General features: G+C 39.9%; 1 protein-coding gene across 4 annotated transcripts in view; it reads left to right on the forward strand.

The window, feature by feature from the left end:
* b3glcta (beta 3-glucosyltransferase a) overlaps positions 1 to 3,371 on the forward strand; it is a 50,149-nt gene extending 46,778 nt beyond the window's left edge. For 3 of the 4 annotated variants that reach the window (XM_081700012.1, XM_081700011.1, XM_081700009.1), the window contains 2 exons: positions 124 to 274; positions 2,882 to 3,371. In XM_081700012.1, the coding sequence (XP_081556138.1) occupies positions 124 to 274; positions 2,882 to 3,034 (304 nt within the window). In that variant the 3' untranslated portion in view covers positions 3,035 to 3,371. The remainder of the gene's footprint in view (positions 1 to 123; positions 275 to 2,881) is intronic. The other variant, XM_027028852.3, reaches the window with a different exon arrangement.
* Positions 3,372 to 14,039: the final 10,668 nt, after the last annotated feature.

Here is a 14,039-nt window from a genome sequence, read left to right on the forward strand (position 1 = left end):
ACGACTGTAATGCTAATTTAAAAGCAGCAAAGCATTACAGTTATCAGCCCGCACGGCCGCGTTCGATGGGTGGATCACGGGGTGTTATCTTTGGTCATGGCTGACTCATCACATGCTCCACAGGATGGTGTTCAGTAGGGAGGCAGTGCTTCGGCTTCTGGCCAGCGGCTGCAAGTGCTACAGCGATGACGCTCCCGATGACATGGTGGTGGGTATGTGTCTCAGCGCCCTGCGTCTGCCTGTGACACACAGCCCCCTGTTCCACCAGGTAAACGTAAGCACGCGCACACACACACACACACACACACACACACACACACACACACACACACACACACACACACACACACACCAGTCACTTCTTTCCTCTGCCGTGTGCCCTGTCCAGCTTGCAAACCGGCTCAGAGGCTCCTGGACAGCAAACACTCACACACGTTGTTAGATACAGTGCTGCTGAATCATGTAAACATGATTTTTGTTTCATTAACAAATTGTGGTGCATTTAATAGAAGCCAGTGGGAATAGTATTTAGCAATTCCAGCCAGTATTCCTATTGTATGATATCTGTTGCCCGCAATACCTCGTGTTAATGTCAAAATATTTTAGGCATGTCATAGGAAAATATGCCATCTTTATAAGTGGTATCGACTGCCTGCAGGGCTCATGACTCTGCATTCCAGACGAATCGGGCCTGTTTGAGGCAAAGCTGTCTGTTCTCTCTTCAGTGGTAGGCACCATTTAACAGTTCCTGCAGTTGCCAAGATGATTTGCCGGAATGTCAGAAGATGATTCATTTGTTCCAACTTTCATCATTCCCCCCGCAGACCGGATCCGACAGTCCGGGATCGCGGGGGTTCAGGGAATATTGGCAGGGATTACTGTTCTGGGTTACAGGCGCCATGCTGTATGTAAGACATGCTGCGCCTGTGGTTCGTTACCGGGATGGGGACTGTCATTTATTAAAGTCTGCGGTGGGGATGCTACCAGGTCTGGCAGAGCTGTTTGATCTGTGGGAGCCGGGACAAAAAAATCCTTTCCTAGAGCTTATCGAGTCCAGGCGCTTTGAGGCTGTCTCTTCCTGCTGAAATGGTTTTAACTGAAGGTGCGTAGTTATAGAGTATCTCTGCCATTCACACGACAATGAAACCTATTTCGATTTCTTCTGCATGTTTGTGTGCAGTTCCTGGCAGCTCCAGCCTCAGGCCGTTTGTCTCATAGGTTTGGGAGTCGGGGTGTCCCTCTCACTCACGCTGTATGTTTCTGGAAACACATGCAGGCCCCATTCATTCCCAAATACATCCTTAGAATTCTCCTGCTCCTGCTGGTAGGCCAGTAACAGCAGAGTTGTCGGAGATGCTGCAGAAGGACATCAGCGGTAAATGAATTGCTAAAATCAAGAGAGAACTGCCATTTTAGAAGCAACAGAACGTCCGATGGCACAGTCTTCTCTCCTGCAGTTTTCAGTGCATGCACAGAATACGTAGATATATTAGGTGCACCCACTCTACAGCGCTACCTGTAGGTTTCCAATTCTTTTGTGCATGGTTCTAACATTTTGTGATGTTTTCGATATTTTGCACATCTGTATATACATGCATATGAATCCGTTTAGACTGTAAGCAGAATTAATAGATAATGAATAACAGCATTTACTGTATAAATGTATATTGGTCAAATGTATATTGGTCTTTTGGTCAAAACCAGGTCATCAAGCCATTCATTAAAAGAGGCCAAAAGCTGCCAGCAAGATGTAGACTGGACCAGGACAGTCAGTTAAGACCAGGACAATCAGTCTGCGGACTGTAACAGACTATAGTAGTGCCAGAAGTAGTGGATTACAGATTACTGTTGACTGTTACACACGTCAGATAGTTGGGTAGAGTTATAGAGTAGGTGTAGCTAATAAAATGATTACTGAGTGTATAGTAATATAATACTATATTATAATTATAAATATGATTATATAATAACTATTATTATATTTTAATTAATAGTAATAATGGTTTATTGTTGTTATAAAAAATGAAGACCAATTTGAGGAAAAGTATTGAGGTACAAACATCAATGTGTCACTCTGGTATTGTAGGTTTACAATCCGTCTTTACAAAAGAAAGAGAAAATGAGGCATGAAATTACTGGTCGGTGCAGGTAGAAGAGTGGAAGTAAAGTTAGTTCATGCTGGGTTTGAGCAGATAGAATCATCATTTTTGTACACTAGAGGCTCAAAAAAGTTTTTTATAGAGTCACATCATCATAGTGAATGTTTTTTATTGTTTTTTTGTCTAGAAGACCATTCCCCCAAATGCTTTTTAGACAAGCAGACCACTAACACTGACAACACACACACATACACACACACACACACACACACACTTCACTGGTACTATCAAACACGAGCCAGTAAAATGGCTCTCACGCTCATGATCTGGTTGAGTGCAAGTGTCGATGAGAGCCTGTCTAAACATGTATTGTTTGCTAAACAAATAGACTAAACTGTAAACACTGGATTATTTACAATTTAGATTTGGATTCACAAACATATTGTTGACAAACAGTATTGTCAGTCATAGTATCACCACTTGTTGTTTTTCAGTGGTTCAGTGAAGGATTTTCTTTTTGACAGTAATGACTCTCTTTGGGCAGGTCTGTCAAACATGTCACTGATATTCAGTTAAAAAGAAATTAAATGTTGTCAGTTTCTAAGAAAATGTAAAAAGAAAATGATTCCAATAAATCGACCAATAGAGAAACCTCTATACAGAGATACCTCTACGAAATGATTGTGACGATTTGTGCGAGTAAGAAGTGATGCACTATAGAAATAACTTTGTACTCTGGTCATTCTGAGTGTGTTCTTCTATTGTCATTCTGTGTTTTTCAGGCACGGCCAGAAGATTACGCCAGAGACTTTCTTGCCCACCAGACTCCCATTTCTTTCCACAAACACTGGAATATTGACCCCATTGCAGTATTCCACCAGTGGCTGAAGGACGATGTGGATGTTTCCAGCAAAACCACTAGGGAGGAGCTATAGCAAGTGTGTGTGTGTGTGTGTGTGTGTGTGTGTGTGTAAGAGAGAGAGAGAAAGAACCTGCTCAGACTGGTCCATGATCAGTCTGTGACATTGCACAGACATGAACACTTAGAAGGCACAAACAAGCGATGGTTGGTCCATGTTAGTAATGTTTTTTTCTGTTTACGTTGACTGAGAGTGGCATGTTTCATCTGATGTACGTTTGAAAACTGCGAGAAGTATTTATGAGGCATCTTTGTCCATTCCTTGTGAAAATGATCTTTGGGTTCTTTTGAGCATCTTTTATTTCTCCTATGCTGTGCATTATATTAATGATAAATGTTCCACTATTGATTAACGATTTGTGTGCTCTTATTTGTGTTGTGAAGGCACAAGTCCCCTTCATGGGCTTGTGTGTGTGTGTGTGTGTGTGTGTGTGTGTGTGTGTGTGTGCCATAAATCTGGTGCTTTCATGTCATACACTAGTCGACAGGTGCGCATCTATTCACAGAGATCAGCATGGGACACGTGGCTTTGTGGAGGGTTTTATAGAGATTTTTTTCCAGACCAAGATGGAGTTTATTTCTCCACTGGGTGATTTTTAATTGACTCTAAAATTACTGTAATTGTAATTACTGAAATTAAAATAATTAACTCTAAGAATTACTAGACTAATGTGTGCACATAAAGTGGGACATGACGTCCTGGGGAAATAGAGGTCAGGAAAAACAGGACAGTAAATGTTACCATGTACAACCATGTGCTCTTCAAATGGAGTTTTGGTTTGAAAAAGTGCTGTTTTGTCACCTTACCTCCTGACACCTTGTAACACCTGTTTTTTGTTCATTCTTCACCAGGTTTTAATGATAGGTTCTGTTAGTACAGCAGGGTCTACACTTATTTTGAGCTGTCAGTGCTCATTATGGGAAAAGAGTAGCACATTCAAATAGTCATGCCCCCATATAAATACCATGGCTGTTTGTATCTTCCATCCAAAGCTGATTTCTGTGCATACCAATTTTGGATCCATTTCCGTTACTGCAGTCATCTAGGGCCACTCAGGCCCACCTGATATCAACGTCTCATCCAACACAGCATTTTATTTCTCAAGGACTCTGTGAACAGTGTAAAATTTTCCAAATCCTTATACACTGTGCACAATTATTAGGCAAGCTGAATTTTTGAGGATTCATTTCATTATTGAACAATAGTGCTCTTGATCAATCCAAAATGTTAAACCTCAAATCTGAATATTCAAAAAAGTAAAAGTGAGGTTTTGGTTTTCTTAGGAGAATATCTGTGTGTGCATAATTATTGGGCAGCTAATCTTGTGCAGAATTATGCAACTATATTTTACCATTTCCCAACTTGTTTATTTTCATCTGTTAAAGTGAGAAGAATAACTCAAAATTTACAAATAAACATTTGACAGTCATAAGCCTTCAAGGAGTCTGTCAGTTTCTTAATCTGTTGACGATCAACATTTTGTGCAGCAGCAACCGCAGCCTCACTGTAAAACACCTGTTAAGAGCCCACAAGTTCTCAGTAGGGTTTAAGTCAGGTGAGGAAGGGGGCCATTTCATTATTCTTTCATCTTTAAGGCCTTTACTGGCTAGCCTCACAGTGGAGAACTTCGATACATGCAAAGGAGCATTGCCCTGCATAAAAATCAAGGTCATGACAGATGCAGACTTTTTCCTGTACCACTGTCTTCTAAAAACTGGGAGTTGATTTTGAGTCCATCTTCAACCCGAAAAGGTCCAACTAGCTCATCTTTAGTAATACCAGCCCACAGCAGTACCCCACCTCTACCCTGCTGGTATCTGACTTGAAGTGGAGCTCTGTGCCCATTACTGATCCAGCCACAGGCCCGTCCATCCATCTGGTCTGTCAACAGTCACTCTTGTCTCATCGGTCCATAAAACCTTTGAAAAATCTGTCTTCAGATATTTCTTGGCTCAGTCTTAATGTTTCACACCTTATGCATCTTGTTAGTGATGGTCAGGTTTCAGTCTTCCTTACCTTGGCCATGTCTGAGTACTGAACAGCTTGTATTTCTGGACACTCCATGTAGGTTGCAGTTCTGGAATATGACAGCACTGGAGGATAATGGGTTCCTGGTCGCTTCACGTTTGATTCTTCTCAAATCTTTGGCATTTAAATTGTCTTTTTTTCTCAACATGTTTCTTGTGACTATTTGCAACAGAACATTTGATGTTTCTGTGATCATGCCCCAATATCTAGCAATTTTAAGAGTGCTGCAAAAAAGTAACTTTTTTTTTTTTTTTACAATTTCTGACTTTTCAGAGTATTTTTTGGTCCATTTTGCCTGAGTAAAAGAATCTGCCTAATAATTATGCACCCCTAGATATAGGGTGTTGATCTCTTTAGGCCACACCCTCCCTCATTACACAAATACACATCACCTGATGTGATTAAATCCAATAAGAATTCAAATTTATACAGCTTGAAATTGGAAAATATGCGTAAAAATAATAGTCAAAACACACTCTTGCCTAATAAATGTGCACAGAATGTAAACGGATCTTTTCTTTCTACACTCGCTAAGGACTAATGTTTATATTTTTTAGAATTTAAATATTTTATTGTGGTTGATAGGTAAGTCTTTGGTTTTTTTTTAAAGGTGCCCTTTAAATATGTTTACTACACCCTCATACATATAACCTACTTTGCAGTCAAGCTCTTGAGTACTCTTGGTCCATTGTGCAGACTATGTTGTCAGGGTAGTGGAGAGGCATGGTTGTGGATGCTGTACTGGTACGCATTTTATGGCACAGGTGTGTTCCTGGGGTTTGAAAACATGTCAGTGTCTGCCGGGTTGCAAATTGGCCCCTACCCAAAGGTATCAAGCAAACTAGCCCTGTGATCAGAAGCTGAGCATCCACAATAGGACGGGGGAGGGTGGGGTGGAATGTCAACATCCAATTAATTTGTCAGTTGGAAATGCACTAGTGTGCCTAAGTCTTCAGGTGAGGATAACACTTGAGTGGAAAAAGTGTTAAAAGTCTGTTTATTATACACCAGGTCAGCAGATGACTGTATGCTATTATTATTTGTGCCTTTTTTTTATACCCAAACACAAAGCCAGAGGTGCAAATTCGGATCAAACAGTAAAAGTTCTGCAATGAGTCTGTATCTTCTATCTGGGTTCAGTAAATAGTTCGCTTAGCGGACAACAAAAAGCTCATAAAACCCAGAGAGACAACCAACAACAACAACAACAAAAAATGCATCTAGACACCCCCCATATTCTGTTGACAAACTGGGTTTTAGTCATACCACTCATTTATTTGTGTGGATAAAGATTACACCTGCTTGTAAATAACCATTATGTGCACGAGGATTGCTATTAGCAGTGAAATTTGTTAACACAAAGCTTAACAACTGTTCTAGGAAAGGTCCATAGTTTGCTCTAGCCTTGAGGAGTTCTGCAATAACCTATTACTCATTTTATAATATATATTTTTTAATGTTTGAAATAATAGTGAAGCGATAAAGTATTGCCCTGTAATAGACTGCTTATTGATGTGTCAGGGAGATTAGTTAAATTGTAAGCCAGAGTGTTCTTGCAAATATTAGTCAGACCATAGCTCATTCAAGAATGTGACAGGTTCCATTCCTTAATTGGTTAATTATCATATTACTCAATTTCTCTCGTTTATGTTGTGATACTTGTGATTCCTGACCATTCTGGAACGCTCATGCATTTTTTTATTAGTAAAATCTCTGATTGCGCAGTGTAACTGTTATGTCTTCATGAAAGACCTGATGACCTACTAATGGTAAGGAATACACCTAAGATATAAATGGGTTTCCATACAGGAACATCATTAACCCATGCCCCGTGGTTAAGAATTATAACAGAACTGTGTGGTTTCTCATGTTCAGAGTTGTAGACCTGCTGTTACTGAATGTGTTGTGCAACCCAGCATCTCCTCTGCAAAACAAGATTTTGAGTTCCATACACACACACACACACACACACACAAATACACAGCAGAATGTATAGCCCTTACACCAGGGTTATTTAAATCTGAAATCCAATTTCAGTCTTGGATTTTGTAATTACTGAAAGTGGATTGAACTGGTTTTCCACTTTGCCATCGCACATGACTTCTCAGTAAAGGACCAGGCCCCAAAGGACTGTGGGTTTAATACAACTGCCATACAGCATATGCCAGTATATGACCACAGGACTGCTGCTGACCGCATATTTTTGAGACCACTCTGAACCCAGCAGTGACACTGACACATAAAAAACCCTGTGGGATACCAACAAAACTATTGTCAGTGTTAACACTGTATTGAGAATAGCCCTCCACTCAGATAACCCATCCCCAGTAGTCCTGCGGTCAGAAACTGAGCAGATATGACCACAGTAGAAGGTGGCAAAGGAATTACAGTGTGTACCTGTATGCTTATAAAATATCAGCTCATAAATAGCTTGTTTCAAGTTTGGTTTATTTGTCACATACACAGTCATACACAGTATAACTCGCAGTGAAATGGTTTTGTGAGTGCTCTGTCCAAACTGAGGAAAGAAACGGGTGCATAAGGATATATATATACACAAAAAATATATACATATATATATATAACAATGCATGTACAATATATGTATAATATGTATATATACACAATGTACAATGTATATATGGATGTATGTGTATGTAGATTTACAGTCACATGGTGGTGGTGGTCCCCTCAGTTTATCAGTTGCCTTGATTCAGGGCCCGAATGGCCTGTGGGAAGAAGCTTGTTCATTGTTTTGTGTGCACTTTGGCACTATGCACATTCCATTTGTAGTTGATCAATGAATGTGGGGTTATTAAAGTTCATAATGTCAGCTTTCCTCTGAAGGCACACTGTTTGTGTGGCGGTATCGTATAGCGATCCCTTTTCAGCTCATGTGCTTCCATTGTTATAATTGGCAAAACCATCATCTTTAGTACTTGTGTCCAGTGTCTCTGCAACCAGTAGCTGCCTGAAGTCTGAAACCTGTAAACGTGACCAGATATGTGTTGTCATCCATGCTCTGCCCAGTCAGTAATACCACTATTAGCATTTCCTGCATGTATGTTTTGACCCTGTAAAACTGGCCAGTTTCTGGCCATTGTGCTGTAAGGTGGAGTGCCAGCGTCTGTATTTTGTGGCATTTGCTTGTGAACTTAAATAAGCAAAGTCAAGACAGACAGTTCCAAAGGCAGCCAGGCAGGCTGCGCCACTATGTATGATGCATGAACTCTATAACAGCGGACTTTATTTAAGTACAGCGGAGAATTATGAGAAGGTGATTTCAGAACTCCTGTAATTGGGATTGTCCCAGAGGATTCTGGGGAACATAGTCCACTGCAGACTGTATCGCGGGGAGGCAGAGCAGGATGCGGCACATGTACGATTAAACACTGACAATATTCACACTTAAACAAAAGACTTATATACTTGCACACTAACAATACACAATGAGGAGCAGGAATGGACAAACACACACACACACACAGGGAGAAATTGGGAGGAGGGGCTGTACCATGACAGACTGGTCCATGCAGGAGGGCAAAGTTAAGAAGTTGAAAATATTTTTAAGCAAAATTTCCTCTGCCTTTTACTTAAGTACAAGGAGTATAAGTAAATGTAGTTAGTAATCAGTACTCCTGCTAGTGTTTGGTGCAACTACACACACATCCTGGTACCCTTGATCTCTAATATATTCTTCATCATTAAAATCATGGCATGCCTTAATTATAGAGTTTGAAGTACACCTGTTCAAGAATGCAACTGTTCTACATTATTCTGCTAACCCCTAGCCCAAAGTTAAAAAAAAAAAAAAAGCAGCTTTTTGAAAAATACCTGCACATTAAAAAACCCCAAACGGAAGGCCAGTATCCATTGGCATAGGCCTTCAGGGTATGACTCCAAAGAGCGCACTGATGTCCCAAACAGAGTGGCTCTTTGGTGACTCTACTATGCACCGATCAGGCACACCTTAATTAGGATGGATCGCCTTTAATAATTCATTACAATAGAAGTCATTCCTGTTCAAATATTCATCAGATCTCCTGAAGAGCCAAAGTCTCAAAGTAAACCTGCTCCAAATAAGGACAGACGACTCACTCTTGCCGTGGGAATCTTATTGATGTCAGTACTGAGAGCTAGGTGGAGAGGAAGTGTGTTTGGGGTGCTTTAGGTCACTGTGTGTTTGAAGGCCAACTCTGGGTGCTGAGACTGGACATAGACTCAGAGATCGAAGCTTGCGATTTAATGTGAACAGGCATGCTGTGTTGTTAGAAAGTACCAGCATTGTCCATCCGTGTTGAATAATTGTGGTCACAATGATTAATTTGAACCCAGTAACTTTCACAAAATGTAAACACTACGACTTTGAATGCAATTTTTTTTCCAACACTGCCCTGATCTCAAATAACAACATAGTCTCACTGTTTTTAACACAACCTGTAAATATAAGCTACAGATAGAAATTCTACACTAAAATTTAGTTATAGAGAATAATTTGTCTTTCAACAATAATACCGACCTTTCGGAATAAAATTAATTTACTTTTGAATCAGAAATACCACTGAGAGGTTCCGCGAATAACACAAAACTCGGTAAACGCTGGAGTGGTCTCTGCAAGATGAGTCAACCGCTCTTCCAAAAAATAAATCAATTAATTGATTAATTCAAAATAATTTTGTAAAATCCTATACACAAGTCACAGACACGTACAACAACGCCACTAAGCACGCTTCATCTAAGAATAGCTCATAAATCTACTGCAGCCTTATGAACGATAAAACGCATCTAAATTAGGCGAGTTCATCTCGGTTCAGGTTTTTCTGTAACCCATTACATAGGCAGCAGCACCGAGTCTTCCAGCGCGGGACTCACTCGCTCGTAGCCGATGACTGAATGATGTTCATGGTAAAGTGCCGGATGAGCCAGGCAACCCGGCCAGACGCCTTGGCCACCAGCAGTGGCACGTTACCGTGCGCTTGCTTTGGCTGGCGACATCGGTCAGTCAACTCGGGACAACTTCATCTTGGCAAACAGAAATAGTCATGGTTCTTGTTGCACGTCCACGCACAAAATGTTGCAAATGTTTTGAACATTGCGTTTTGACCACGCGCTAAGAGCACGCGCCAGCCTGGGCGCTTCCGACATGGCATCCGTGAATTCGACAAAATACGCCGAGACACACTTAGGTTTGAATATAATTTTAAGAGTGGTCTTTCTCCTCATGTGGATGTCTACAATTAAAGGTGAGATTTAGCTTGAGTTTAGTGGCTATTAAATAGAAAGTCGGCATATTTGTGTAAATGTTATTTCAGTGCACGTTTTGCATGTGCAAGTACTGGTCTAAAAAGTTACTATAACTTATAGATTCAGATATATTCAGAAGCATATAGCCTAACTTGTCATTCGAGGACGGTGTAAAAGTAGTCTGGTAAAGTCGGTGTGCATCAGCGTCAGCTGGGAGTTATCTAACTGTAGATTTGCTTTTACTACCTGTTCCATTTAGCATAGTTGTCATAATGTGAAGGGCCGTCTGATCAGTTAGCAGACAGGTCTCCGCAGAGGTCTACAGTACATGTGGATAAGCCTTCTTTTTAAGTGTCCATATTTTAAGGCGAGGGCGTGGACATATATTCATCTCTATACCGTTATATTTACTTAATGTAGTCTCGTGCTTACTTTATATCACCCAAATGTTGTGGACTAATGTCTGAGATTGCTGCGGTGAGTGATGACGATGGCACCAAATCTATAATACCACCCAAAAACGCACCCCAAATGCATTTTAACGTTCTATATATATATATAGGCTTTGCCATGCTCATAGTATATATATGGCTCTTTTTATATAGTATATTAACCATCATTGCTACCATGTTAAATGGATTATGCAATCCCTACTGCAGTTTTCTTTTTAATAAAAGACTGATTTATCACCCAAGATTTAAACTGTTTTGCTGCAGGCTTCAGCATTATTTTGGGGCTGTCAAGTTGAGCTGAAAATTGATGTGAAATGTTTGATCTCCAGCAGTGACAATCTGGGCTAGAAAAGCACCCCAGCGTCTGGCTTGGCACAGAGCTGCTTTCCGGACTCTTACAGCAGAGCATCCAACAATATTTGTTTGGGGTATCTTTGTTGGGGCATGAATAGTTGATAACAGTCCATAATTGGTAGGCCAGTAAGTAGACAGTCTCATAGTAACAGAGAATAAGGCCAAAAAACAACAATTGCTACAACAAAGACTACAGCAAACACTAAATGAAATACGGATGGTATAAACACAGGATGAGGGACCCAAAGACACTGGCGGGGAACCCTGAATGTGGGATGCATAAACCTGTGGCAGGGAGGAACCCAAATAGAAACATAAATGAAGAAGACATGGAACGTCGGGCTTGGAAAAGAGAGTCAACATTTCAATATAAGCTTTACCAGAAAGTGAAGAGCAGCAAAAAGTGCTGATATGATTAAACAGTCGCATTATATATCCAACACGTTTAGGTGTGTTTTGATGTGAACTGAGTTTCAGAGAAAAAAAACAACCAAAAAACAAAACAAGACCCAAAAAAACCATCCAAAAAAACATGCAAATGTATCAAATGTGTTGCTTTGGATTTTTGGATAAGGTGTGAGTAAAGAAAGAAATTTGTGAAGGTCTTTACCTTTGTCTCGTTCTTGGTGAACAGAAACAATGCTTGATGCTAATGCGCAGAGTAGGAGCAGGTGTGGACTGGTTAGGATGGGGAGAAACTGTGTGGCATGTTCCAGGATGTAGGTGGCTCAACATTTCATAAACTCTTACTGTGAAATCTGCACACAAGGCAGGTTGATCCTGGATTCATCCAGCATTCATTTTGGATTCTGAATAGAATCTTAATAAGTGTGAAAAAAGGAGATTCTCGTCAAATTAGGGTAATTCATGTGTGGTTATATGGTTCGCAACAAAGACAGGCCTACTTATAAAGAGGAATCTCACCTTCCCTAGTGTGGTGAGAACTTAAAACAACTTAACTGAGGACTTAAAACAGTTTAACTGAGAGAAGACAACATGGGCTGAATGACGTTGGGATGCTTCAATATATTTGTCCTCAGAAGTCTCATATTGTTTCTTCTGCTCTTCTCCTCCTCCTGATCCAGAAATATCTCCAAACATATCTCTATAAGTGCCATACCCCTACACTTTAACCCAGTATAGACTGCAAAGAACAGCGCAGTTAGGGAAAGAGGACAGACTGAACCTCCATCAACAGGTATGGTTAGGGGTGCTGCTGCAATATCCAAACGGATTATCTCCTATCATCTTTGTAAAAGCCAAACGTGAGCTGGCGACATGGCAGGAATGGCAGCACCTAAACAAACAAACAAACAAACAAACAAATTATGATGTAAACCCAGTGTTAGAAACAGGTCATGTTCGCCCTATATGAAAGTGCTATATAGGCTAAGAAAACGTACCTTGCTTGAAGTGAGGAAGTGTTGTGCTTGCCTTTGCGATAAGAGGAGGTCGGAAAAGCGCAAGCGCGGTTTTAATAACAAAAAGGATTCAAAACTAACGCCGTACACCCACTGTTGTGCCATCCCTCTAATCGCAAGTGCTTTGATTTGTGTCCGCCAAATTAACAAATAAAAAAAATAATAAAAAAGCGAATGCGCTTTAGGAAATTAGTAAAAGGCTTCAATGCCCCGGTGAATCGATGAAATGAAAGCCTCTTTGAGGTTGAGTGTCCCTGCCTTAATGATCTCTTCAATCAGTCACATTTTATTTGTATCACGCCTATCACACAAACATGTCATTCATAAAATATGACATAACATGATATAATGAGAAATGTACTTAAAATGAATAGACATTAGTGAAAATGAAACCATGTAGATCACTGAGAGCAAGAATAAAAAACATTGGAACTTAAACAGACAAAATAATGAAAATATGAAGGAAAATGAGTGTTAGTGAAAGTAATAACTTTCAAGATGCTGAAGTACAAGACAAATGTAAGAAGTAAGAAGGTAAAGGTCTAAGAAGAAAAAATCAAACAAAAAATTATATAAATGCAGTGTTAATAAAAATCCAGCCCAAATGTACAAATAAAACAGCAAGCAATAAAATGTAAATCCAACTATAAGCTTTCACTTGGTCAGTTAAAATACTGGATCAACAAAACAAAAACATTCTCTTTTTTTTGTTACTTGTATAGTGTTCACACGTCTGGAGGACGTGGAGTTTTAAAGCAATGCAGCCAAAACAATTTATGTTAAACTACTTAAATACTGTTAAAATGCAGACCACATATGTTTAATATTTACCCCAGCTAGATCACATTTATCAATAAAAGTTCTGTTAGGTTTTTTGTGACATTTTGTGACAAAATGTGCTTTTGCTAAAAAATACATTATAATCAAGATATGGGCAGAATAAATCATGATTATCTTGAACAAACATAAAAGAAATCACTAATGATGTTTATTGCTGTGAACTGAACAAACACACGAGGGATAAAGGTTTAATGCGTGTGCTGTGTGTGTGTTCCCTTCATGTGATGCATGTCTACTGTGTCTTCCTGCAATTTCATCCAAATAAATCCCATCATGTTCTCTTTTCCTAATATTACAGTATAGAATGATGAAAACATTTAGTTCAGGAATTTTACTAAGACCCTGCTCTCTCTCTCTCTCTCTCTCTCTCTCTCTCTCTCTCTCTCTCTCTCTCTCTCTCTCTCTCTCTCTCACACACACACACACACACACAAATAATTCAGGCAGGTCATGGTCGGAGAGTCAGACTCAGACATAAGCAACATCGGTCTATGGAGCTTTGCATCTACAACACAAACTTTAGTTTTAGCCTGGATGAACTTTAAAAAGTTATATGCCCTCCAAATGCTCGTATCTGTGGTATAATCTGTGAGTAGATGCAGCCTAAAGTGAAGCAGAATATCGCAACGCGTGTGTTAGCATCATGTTCCCGTCTATCTTTTCTCTTCTCCCCTCCTAATC

Source organism: Electrophorus electricus, chromosome 17 (assembly GCF_041902795.1).
Source record: "Electrophorus electricus isolate QZ-2024a chromosome 17, ASM4190279v1, whole genome shotgun sequence".
NCBI lineage: Eukaryota > Metazoa > Chordata > Actinopteri > Gymnotiformes > Gymnotidae > Electrophorus > Electrophorus electricus.